Raw genomic sequence first — 12,070 nt, forward strand, 5'->3', positions numbered from 1 at the left:
TAGACATGCAGTCATTCCCATGACTGCTAGAGCTTTGTTTGGTGAAAAATACCATGTCAGTACTGTTTCACAAGTCAAAATGCAAGTGTTAGTCACTAACTGTTGCTGACTCTTAAAGTTCTAAACTGTTACAAAAATACAGAATGCAATTTTATACTGGTTTTGTTGATATGTGAGGTCTCTGTAGAATCCACCTATCTTTTTTTTTAACCTGCTTTATACAACATTTTCAGTCTTTTTTTTCCCTTCTCTTGCTTGCATCTTGAATCATCAAAAGTTATCACCAAAGGTATCACTGTACAGCTTTCTAATATCCAGTAGAGTTGTAACTGTAATTTGGTGCACCCAAACTGGAAAATCTCTTACAAATACATTAGTTTACCACTTACTACAATGAACCAGTTGCTCATCATGCTGCTGAGAAGTCATATAAGAAGAAACTGTGATATCAATTCATTCATATTAAACACAACTCCTTCTCACATAGGCCGTGACAAGATTAAAAATCATATTTTTATTAGATTCCTGTGATCCTCCCTAATTCCATGAGCTGCACTTGGCAGTGAAATTCTGTTAGTTGCAGTATTACTATAGGCCTTAGCTACTGTTGGGTCTGTTCTTTTTCAAATAAGCTACTTGTCCATATTTAACACTGAAGACTTAAGATTCACTGGAGTCAAAGCAGCTAGGCTCTCCAAATTTCCAAGACTCATGCAAATATGAAGGCAGCACAAAGACTTAAATGAGTTAAGAATGGATGGATCTACCTTTCTTCCATGGAAATAGCTCCTCCTCCAAGCTCTCTACCATCCACAGGAACTGCTGCACATGGCCAGAATTATTTCCCTCTTCCATTAGCTTGCAGTGATGTTTACATTGTGCTAGCTATGTCCTTGCTTCCAGTTTAACTGTGTATGGTGGAATACAAGTAATCCACGCTTGGCAGCATAAAATTTAATTACTGCTTTTATTCCCAGCCTGCTTCATATCGCTTTACAGTTCCAACATTTCTTAAAAGAGAATGTATGGTTCTTAAAGAATATGTCATTCAGAAAACATTTTTGCTGTCCAATTCGTTTCTGAAATGTATCTTTATATTGAAGTGTGTCAGAGAGCAAGGTCCTTATCTTAAAGGCCTAACAGCATTACCACTGATAAGCATCCACGTGCCATACTTACGCCTCCTAGAATGGATTTAACAGCTTCCTCATTGCTAGATACACCCCACAGCAACGTGCACACTGCTGCACCCATTTCTGTGCAATACTCTGCTTGCTGCAGGATCTGCTGCTTGGCCTCATTCAGCTGCTGGCGGAGGTTTAGTTTCTCCTGAAACAGCGAAAGGAAATTTTGGGTTCACTTCATGTCGGCCACACCACATTTCTAGGCAATGGGACAGAACAAGAAACAACATCATGGCCATGAAATTAGTGGGTAGAGGAAGGCAAACTCACAGCAGCTGCAGATACATAGCTTCTCTAGTGAGCTGTATCTAAGAAGCATGCACATTGTGGAGGCTGACAGTAACCAGAAGCCTGTCCACAAGGTCAGGCCAAGTGACCTGCTGAGACTGAATGGCACCTAGGGAAGTATGATAGGAGACTCTACTCCTCCTAAACAAATAGCTACATATCTCTTCAAGAGAGAATGGATTTCAGCATCAGAGCTCAACCTTTCCAAACACCTTACAAAAGATACTGGAAACATCTTTTAGGAAGGAAGGGTTGTTTTGTTTTTCAAAACAGACTTCTGTCTTAGCCAACATTGATGGTAAAGTTGCTGAATATCTACGAAAAATACTGTTGTCTCTTCCAACCTTTTTCTTTGGAATATTACTCATTTGCAGCTGCAAACTAAGACAGATAGCCTGGGAAAAAATATCTAAGGTCTGAAGTCTGGAGAGTCTTTCATATCAAGAAAACCCAGGCATGATCACACATCCATCACCTAAGTGAAGTCCTCAGTGTTCATTGCCACAATGCACAAGAGAGAAAAGAGCAATGCAACACAACCAGCATACAATTTCCATTTGGCAAAGCTTTTTTTCCAATCACAGGGCAAGTTGGCCAGAAGAATACCACGAGATTAGGTATGATTCTAGGCCTCACTGGCTTTCTACCAAGTACCACAAGGGTAGCAAAGCTGCTGCACTTCTCAGCCTAGAGCTAGTGCAGACAGTGAAGTGAAGGCAAGGATCCTGCAGTCTGTGGTATCTCAGGGTGACTGGAGGTTTTCTGCTAACACTGAGGAGGGTGGTATTAGAGTGCTGCAGGGTAAGATAAAGGCCAATCAAGAAAAATCATGCTAATTCAAGTATTAAAAAAGAGAGCAAGAGAGAGGATCACAGATCATGTGATGGCAAAAGAACAGAGGGACCTTGCTCTGCCCATTTTGTGGGCATGGGATTCTCAGATTCACCCCAGAAAGCACCCTTCTCAGTCCAACCTCCCCTGTGCACTTAGCTATCAGGATGAACTCCAGGGAAACAAGAAGGAATCTTTGGTATGTCAGTTTTGAAAGCAAGTCAACAGAACAAAACTTTCAACCATGTATTCCCACCAAGACTTTAAAATAAATATCATTTTAGGGGTTCCCTCAACGTTTTGTGTGGAGTTTTTGGAAAGCACAGAAACAAAGCCATCTCGAAATTTACATAGCAGGGTATTAAGCAGTACATAGCTGCTTGTACTGTGTTCATGAATTACCTGCCTAGCCTCCTTTATCACACCTGACAGCCTGATTTGCATTGCTTTATCACACTGCTAATGGAACACAAAGCCTAGGATTTGTGAAGTTCAAATTAAATTTATCAACCAGACTTCTGTGCATATTTACTCTCTGGAGTCTCTTTCACCTTGTATTTTACTAAATGCAAAAGACTTGACACTTGCTGCTGATTCCCTAGGCACAGAAGTACCAGGAAAAGTCTCCTATTTCTTAACTCTTTCATCATCTTTAAGCAGGTTAGCCAAGTTTTATCTTTTACATAACTTACTGCCAGGCCTATCAACATTTGTGGCACCATATCCATCAGGAATCTTCCTGTCTAATCCCTTTATTGTCCATCTTTCTGTTGTGCACTGTCCTTGTCTTAAGAAAATGCATCTTATAAGAGATTAATTGCATTTTGCATTTGGATGCTAATACTGAATAGCAAGACATAAAACTCTAATACCAAAGCTAGATGCCCCAAGAAGGACACAAAGCCAGCACAAGAAATGCCAGAATTTTTAATAGATCAAAAGCAACATCAGAACAAAGGTACCAAGCAAGGAAAACAAAACAGTGCAGTCAAGAGCCAGGAAAATAAATGGAGTCTGCAAAAGCAAATAGCCTAGCTGGAAGTGACACCCCTGAGAGCTCACATCACTAAGCAATCACTGTGCTATGCAACACCACCATCTTCAGGAAACAGTGGAGGCACAAGAATACAGCAGTGCATAAGTACACGAAGAGACAGACAAGGAAGATATCAGCCATAAATAACATGTGCACTCCAAGCTTTGTTCAGGTTCAGAAATCATGGCAATTCCCTAATTAGTGACAGAGCATCACACAGAAATTTTGTAATGCAAAATGTTGATTTATGATCCCCTAAAAGGACATTACTAAAAAATAAAATAACTTTTTTCCTAAGATAAATTAGTAAAAAATAATTCAGAGACTATACAGAAGAGTATCTATGGGAGAAGACCAACCAAAGGAAAAACACCATGTAAAAAAAGTGATTAACAGCCACAAAAAATCACACATATACAATACACCATCTTCTTTTATCACAAAGATTTAAACAATTTCACAATGTAGGCACAATCCACTCAGACAAATACACCTTTGTAGCATGCAGCAGAAGCCATTCAGACAAGCAGTGCATATTGCACAGCAGCAAAAACAGCTTTGATCAGGAACACCAAGAAAAATACTCTTAATAAATTATCCATACTTTAAGTAAAACTTTCATACAAAAGAAATTACAAATCTAAAGCATGTTCCATGAATTAAGGGTGGGACCAACTTTGTTAATATGTAAAGCACCAGCATCAGCTCTTGCAGATTTAGGACCTGACTGCACAGCAAAACTAAATGAGTGCCTGTTGCTAGACTGCAATAACTATCCCAGAAGCTAGCTAGTTTGAAGTAAGGAATATCCAGATAGCCAACTATTCCATCATATTTTACATTCATACCAAACTTCATTCCAAAATTTGTCTGTGCAGATGTGCCCTAAAACTGCAGGTCTGAACGTTTTCATTTATTCCTTTTCCAAAAGGAAATAATTTCTGTAGATTCATTTATCTTTGCGCTGGCAGATGCTAACTCTGGAACCCAAACAAAGTAAGTTCCTGCTGACTACTGAAGATAGCTATCAGCTCCAAGGAAATAAACTTTTGAAGCAGAAAATCATATTTGGTTCTCTCACCTCCCTCAAAAATTAAGCCATTAGTCTGTGTGATCCTTTTTGAAGCCAAACAGCTTCACAGAATACCCAGAGTCTGAGAAGTCACGGTCTCTGCTATTCCTTAATTGTTAAGAATCTCCCCTCTCACAATCACTAAATACAATATTGACAGAGCAAAAGGAGCCCTGTAATTGTTCCTTGACTCACAGCTGTACATGGCAATTGGATCAATAGATGTTTTGAGAAAGACTATTAAAACTAAACAAAGGTACCGAGTTCACAGCAAGCCAAAAAAGAAGCCACTTTCTTTTTGTACATTGTGCTGCTTACATTATCTTCTATCGATCTCTTTGAAAATACATTAAAGTTAACATTAAATTCAAAAGAACTGATTCTGTAAAGGATCTTTTGATGCCAGCTAGACCACAATCTTTCTGAACAACCAATGTTTTACTTCTGATATGTTAACATAAAAAAAATGCTAATGGCTGATTTTTAACTTCACATACACTAAAACAAACCCTGCCAAGAATGCAACCCTATACACCCACACCTCATACAATGTGGAAGAAAGATCTGTGCAGTTATGCAGGAGACATGCACCTAACTGGGAGACCAACTGTGAGTTTGTTCCTCTATTTGTACATGTTGAATATGTTTTTGGTACTGCATTATATTATTTATTATCTTATACTGTATTTTTTCTAGGCATAATATTGACCCTTCTACTCTAGAAATATGAGGGGGGGGAGAAACATCAGTTATGAACTTTGAGGTAAGTAATTTACTCACCACCTGACTACATGACTAGAAATTCCAGATTGTTTTTCAGGATGAGGATGTGCTTTGTGACATGGACACAAAAAATGGAAACAGCATTTCTTATTAAAACTCAAGCATACAAATATCAATATTCTGACAGCAAATCTACCTTCTTCTCTCTGACACAATCTGCCTGGGCTGTTTCCAGACGGGCTCTGAAGTGTTCACAATCCATTTTCAGCTGCTCAATTTCCTCTTCCTTTTTCTCCATGTCTGTGATAGGATAAATTAGATGAATGAAGTAGTAAGTTATGACCCATAGGCTTGCACTAAAGAAAAAAGGATGCACTTAGTGTAACAATAATGAGGTGCTTCAACTATTTACTTGTGTTAGATCGCCTCTTTGTGGCCAAAGCGTACATTGCAATTTGCCACATTTAAACAGTTCTTAGCAGAAACTAAAAGAATATGGTGTTTTGGTTTAAACCAGAAAAAGACTGAAAGAATCACATCTAGCTGTAAAATACTGTGTGCCAGTAAAATATCATTATGGAACTCAGCTCTACCTCCACAGGGATTTTAATTTTTTTTCCTCAATTTTCTACTTTCATTTCATTATGGTTTACACATTTGATATCTTTGAAATTCAGCAAATTTCACTGAGTGAAAATTTAAAAAAAAGAATACCAAGATCAGTCAAAAGCGAGAGTTTGGATACACAACTTACAAATTATATAAATAGCAAGAATGAAATGCAACTACTCCAAACATTTTACATGGATGTTTATGAAGTATTAGAAGACATTATAAACTATTTAAACATGTCAGTGAAAAGCAAATTTTACAATTCCCTTTAAAAAATTTAATCTCTGATGCTATACATTCCAATTTAGAAGTTTTATTTTACTGAGTGGAAATCAAGGTACAAGTGCTGTATTTCACAATTCCGTTGTTTGTTTAAAAAAAAAAATCCTTTTGAAGGGCATTTTTAACAATTGTTGCATATGGTATTCTACCTTGAAAACCTGGATGCTTCTGGATGCTTAGTATTTATACTGAAAAAAATGAAACACATGGAAGTAAATCCAGAAAGTAACGTCCAAGCAGCATCTACTGCAATTTTGGTTACTTTAAAAAGCAAGTAACCTGTCACTTTGAGCACCATACTCATCAGAATATGGTCTCTGGCTTAACATAGTTCAAATACTTCCCTTTATGTAGTCTATTTTTGAGAGAGTATATCAAATTCAATCACAAAAAGGTAACATAATTTTAAAACCTCAGCCATTATCTAAGAAGGTTGGATTCTGACATTTTATTTGGCAATTCTACATTATTTGGAAATAATTTCTTTTTTAGTCCTAATTAACAAAATGTTGTCTTTCAAATACATACACGTCGCTTCGAGCAATAAGCATAAAGGAGAAGAATCTAGTCACATACACAAAAAACCAAACAAACAAACAAAAAAAAAATACAGAAGGAACTATTTCCATGCAGCCCTTATGCAATTCTAAGCTATTGACATTAAGAATGAAGAGGGAAATGGAGTAACTGAATTTTTGAGCAATATCCCTGGTCAGTGGCAGGAAACTTACTTTGCTTCCACCAAGTCAAGAAAATTCAGCCCCAAGCACCCATTTCTATGTGGGTATGAGTCTTAAATACTTGAGAGAAAGATATCTTGAACATGACTAGGGCATTCACATATTATCAATAGCATAGCAAGAACCTGCTTGTCCTTGTCAGTTAAGTACTATGCAATGAAAATCTCTCTCACAGCAAAGAAACAAAGAATCACTTTAGCCTTGTGCTGAATTCAGAACGGGTGAAACAAATAGACACAGAAAGATGCCACATTGTTCACTGGGAGCAGAATAAGCAGCAGACATTTTGACAACGTTGAAGACTGCAAGCTGTGCTGCTCGCTCTTTAACACCACGGTCCTGAGTAGCAAACAGGGAAGACTGACAGGTTCTCCAACTGGCTGCAAGTCCCAGCCTCTGGTAAGAAAGCTCCCTCCCTCTTGATTCTAAAATCTTGACAGTCTACCACCACCAAGTAAAGAAGCTGTTTTCACTATCAACCTGGATGGATCCTTACGCAAACAGGAAATAGGTAACTTGACCGCTGTAGTGGACTCTGAGAAGATGTGGCATTTGCTCCTAGGGTAAGATAGCAGACTCAAAAGCAGAATAAGGCACTGATCACAGCAAAAGGGCAGGCCCACACTTCAGGCACAAGGTATACTCATTCTCATCCATGCCATGGGTCACATCAGGCTATCTTGTGGTCCAGAGATCTAATGTCAGAGCTCTAGGAGGTGAAGAACTGAGCATGATTATGATAAATGACAAGCAGCAATCGAATTCCAGTTCTACTGATCCAAATGCTACATCAATGTTAAATACTATAAATAAGTAACATTTCCCCAGTGGATAGAGTTCCAGTAAACATATACACACAGTAATACAGAAAATTTGTTGGAGCTATTTTTCTAAAATTCCTGGAGTCATATACTCTTCCTGAGGAGGATAGCAATAACAAAACAGGCCTTTTGTTTTGTTTTTCTCTGAAATGAACCTTGGCAAGAGCCTTAGGGAAGACCCTGTCACCAGTCTGAAAAGTAGGTATTGACTGCACTGACCTTTGCCAGCTCAGATCTCAGATACCACCTACAGGATGCTCCCACAGCAAATGGTTACCCTATTGACCTGGATATACAAGTAGAACATGCAAAGATCTCAAGGTATCTCAAAGCTATTCAAAACTCCACTCTCACAATTGGAAGAGCCAGAGATGTTTAAAGTGTCCAGCTGTAATCACTTCTTGAGGAGCATGTAAACCTGCTAACCACTTTGTTTGCAATACTTAAAAGAACTACAACAGCTGATGAAAATCTAGATGTTAAAATCACCCATTAGGCTTCTGTAAGGACAATGTGAAGAAGTATCTCTAGTAGTTGCCAGGACTCCTATAAGCTTCATATGACAACATTAAGAGACTGTATTTGGCAAACAGCACCCAATTGCTCACCATTCTGAGACTGAAGACTGCTTATGTCCTTGGGATGTTCAATCTTTAGTGAACTGTATGCTCTAAAACCTAATTTCAGTCTACATTACTGCATGCTGCAGAGTTAGGAGCCGACTGGAATAGCAAAAATCACCACATGTTCAGCCATAGGGGCAAGCAATGGCAAGAGCCTGAATAAATATGCAAAAGACTTCATTAACTGCTACAGAAATTTCCACTGTGGGGCTACACTCAAGAGTTCAAAGGCTGGATCAGCTTCAGGCGATCCTCCAAAAGACCCACAAACCACTGGGCCAGCCAGGAGAACACTCAAAGTCAAGTCCTAAAATCCTCACATTGATGCTACAAACCTGCCGCCAGAAGGCCCTGACACGATTTCCTTGATGCCTAGCAAAAGGAGAGTACAAAGGATCGGTTAGAGAAATCTTGCGACTGAGTACTGAAAAAAGTAGGTAAAACAAGGATATGATTAGCCGAGGATCTCCAACACTTAATGCAACTGGAAACAGTCCTTGATGCCCTTCAGGAGCATAGAGAACATTTCTAAATCCTATGTCCCTTCTTCTGATGTGGATGACATCTCGACTGGCAGCAAGAGAAGTGGGACAGTCTTCTCACATCTGTTAGGATTTGATGGCACGGAAGAATCTTTCCTAAGAGTGGATCATTGAGACAGATGGAAGCTCTGACCCCCAAGTATATTACTTGGTATCAAAGACAAGCCTCAAGGCTCTATCTTACTCTTTCTTAGCTTGCTGGTGCAAATCAGATTTCATGTCATCACTCAATATTCTAAAGAGACACACTCTCTATAAACTGTCTCAGTGCTTGCCCCTTGTCATTCCAGACAAAACCAGTTCTCAGAAGAACAGATGAACTGTACTCCTGCATGTAAGCTACAGGTTAGGGATGGAGCTGACTCAGACTTGGTCCTGATGGCATGTGGGAGTGGTGCAACTTTCAAAAAAGAACAGAGAACTGTAACACTGTAAAATTGGGTCTTTCAGAAGAGCAGGAAAAAGACCTTTATAAAAGAGAGTATTCAACATTTGGGTTTTTTTATTACTATTATTAATATTCATGGCAATAAAAGAATGCAAGCTAAAACCCAAGACAGGCTAAATACAACAACATTCTCTCTTCCTTCAAACTTTTCACCCACAGCTATTTACCACCCGGTTTTGTTGTGCATCTAAAGTGCCATTTTTGAAAACAACGATTTCACCTTTTTTCTAAGAGGAATCACTTTTTTTTCCTGACAATTCAGGCAGTAAAGGAAACTGTTATGTTTTTGTCAACAGCAGAATATTTTAAAATATTAATTTGACATGTATAATTATTTCTAATTAAGTTTGTAATTTTCTTCATTACAAATGCATCAGTCTGCAGAAGCACTCAATGAACACCACCATAGTTTAATCTGCCATACCACCACGAACTCTACAACTATTCATAGGGGCATGACAGTTTGTTCTAAGTTATTTTGGCAGAAACTGTAAGAGCATGTAACATGGTACTACTCACTTGATTCAATAGCATCCAGTTTCTGGAATGCCCCCAGGACATCACCATTTACTATTCTGGGTAAGAAATCCCGCAATTGCATAACCTCAGTTGTCAGCCTTTCCAAGTCCCTCCTTCTAACTTTAACAAATTCCTCTTTGGTTTCAGCCTTCTGAAATAAAAGAAAACAAGCAAACAAATCAATGACCAACCAATGGCACTGTTACAGCCTCACAGTGCTTTTCTGCTTGAACCCCTTCTCTGAGACAAAAATTAATCCTGAGTTAAGGAAAAAAAAAAAGTTTGGTAGTTTCCTCTTCTGACAAATTGCTGCTGTAACTTTACACAGTCAAAGAGAATATGCATTAATTTATAAATTATATTGAAATTTCTGTACCAAAAACTCCTGCTAAACTCCAGTTTCTGATGTAACTACATATGCACAGTCGTATCTTAAAAAGGCCACCATATACATGTAGAAATAAAACAAGGCTTAAGGTCCTTTGCCTGTAACATATCCATTTCATACTGCCCTGAGAATGGTGCAGAAGAAAATGAGATCCCTTATGTATCACGTCTTGTTCCACAGGGAAGATACTACATAACACCACAACAAACTATCTCCTGTAGGTATGAAACATGCTATCCCCTCAGTGTTTTCCAGCCCAGTTACACAAGTCAAAGGTCATTATCACTGGTACAGACAATGCTACTGTGGCATTTCTCTCCTTTCCAAGTACTTTCTATAATTCTCTCTTTCAGCTTCTCTACTTCCTCAAGTTAAACATTTCCTTTCAGCTTTGCTTCCCTCTCTCTTTCTCAGCTATCTTTCAGACCAGGCAGTTGTATGGACAGAGCAGGCCAGTTCCAGCTTCCCTGTTTGAGAGGCAATGAAGTTATGGAAGATTTTACTTCTAACCTGAATAGTATGCTCTAAGCTGCTTTATTATTGGGAAGTGGTAGTGGCAAACTTAGTACAGCCACATAACATCATGTTACATGATTCAGGAAAAATAAAACTCATTTAGGTCTCAATAAAGTATAGAATAAATGGCAACAGAACCCCATAGAAAAGAATCACCTGCAAGTCAGCAACCAGTCACGTAGCAATGACAGAGATGCAATTCAGTATTGCCAAAAATTGAAGCAAACTTTGGCATAAAACCTGCTCAGATCACTGGCAGAAGCTAAATTCAAATAAAATACACTACCAAAGTACTGGAACTGAGATACTAAATATACCCCAAAAAAAAGCAAAATTTGTAATTCCCGCTGTAAATGCTTATCTTTGCAATACTGCAGTTCCAAGAGATGAGTTTTTCTTTGCTGAAGCAGATACTCATCTTCTCCCACCACAACTATGTGTTAAAAGCAAAACAGTCAGTGTAGTTTTCTGTCCAGGCCTTAACAGTAATGGCAAGTCACTGGACATAGGAAACTTGACTTTGGTCCTCACAGACCTCTTTGTGCAAGTGTCAGGTTATCAGTTATGTACCTCAGCTTACGTCATGTACCTCTGTGTGAATTCCCCTTCCTAGCCTGGCGGGGGGCTGAATCAAGGAGTGGTCCTGGCAGGTGTTGAGCACCCAGCAGTGAACAACCACATCAGGGTGTTGGGCTTTTCTGACACTCCTCTACACTGCCACCACCAAGTTCCCCCTCATTTTTGCCCATAGGTGTATTACGAGCCAACAGTGCAGGCAGGAGCCCACCCAAGCCGCCAGACGTCGACCCCAGGGGCTGAGCTCCTGTGTGCATCGCACAGCCGGTTTCCCAGTGCTAACCCTGCCGGGCACTCCACCTCGCTCAGCTCCGCGGGCCCCGCCATCTCTCCCTCAGAGCCCCGTGAGTCCTAGCTGAAGAGCCGCCCGGCAGGCAGGCTGCCCCCCTCACTTCCTCCGCGGCAGAGCCCCCTCACAACCCGACTCCGCGCCGGGCAGAGCTTCGAGAAGGAGCGGTCCCGCGGCCAGGCCATCTCGGGCCAAGGCTGTGTCCAGGTGCGAGCCCCGCACGCGCTACCTGCGCGTCGCCAGTGAGGCCTGCGCGGCGCCACATCGCGCCCTCGGCCGCCACCAGCCTCGTGGGACCGAGCGACGGACTGAGGGTGTGAAGATCGCGTCTCCGCCGTCACGACGTGCCACCGACCTACCCCTCGCCGTAGCCCCTCCCTCCCCGCTGTGGGTTGGGCCAGGGTGCGTCCCAGCCGCGGGTCAAGCCAATGGGATCGGCTAGGTGGCGCCAATAGCCTATGTAGGGCACGGCTGTGGGCAGCTAGAGACCAGCCCTAGCTGGGGCTGACCAGGGCCGCGTGTAGGTGGAGGATCCCTGAGAGGCCTTCAGGGCTCGGGCAGATCCTTCCTCCCATCCTTG

The 12,070-nt window shown here is 40.5% G+C and overlaps 1 protein-coding gene across 1 annotated transcript in view; it reads right to left on the reverse strand.

Moving 5' to 3' along the window:
• The window catches only part of HSF2BP (heat shock transcription factor 2 binding protein), a 32,337-nt gene extending 20,582 nt beyond the window's left edge, over positions 1-11,755 (reverse strand). The window contains exons 1-4 of the mRNA XM_054390020.1: positions 11,720-11,755; positions 9,722-9,872; positions 5,331-5,434; positions 1,180-1,329 (exon numbers count right to left, since the gene is read on the reverse strand). Coding sequence (XP_054245995.1) covers positions 1,180-1,329; positions 5,331-5,434; positions 9,722-9,872; positions 11,720-11,755 — 441 coding nt within the window. The remainder of the gene's footprint in view (positions 1-1,179; positions 1,330-5,330; positions 5,435-9,721; positions 9,873-11,719) is intronic.
• Positions 11,756-12,070: the final 315 nt, after the last annotated feature.

The sequence above is a fragment of the Indicator indicator genome, chromosome 1, assembly GCF_027791375.1.
Source record: "Indicator indicator isolate 239-I01 chromosome 1, UM_Iind_1.1, whole genome shotgun sequence".
In the NCBI taxonomy this organism is placed as follows: domain Eukaryota; kingdom Metazoa; phylum Chordata; class Aves; order Piciformes; family Indicatoridae; genus Indicator; species Indicator indicator.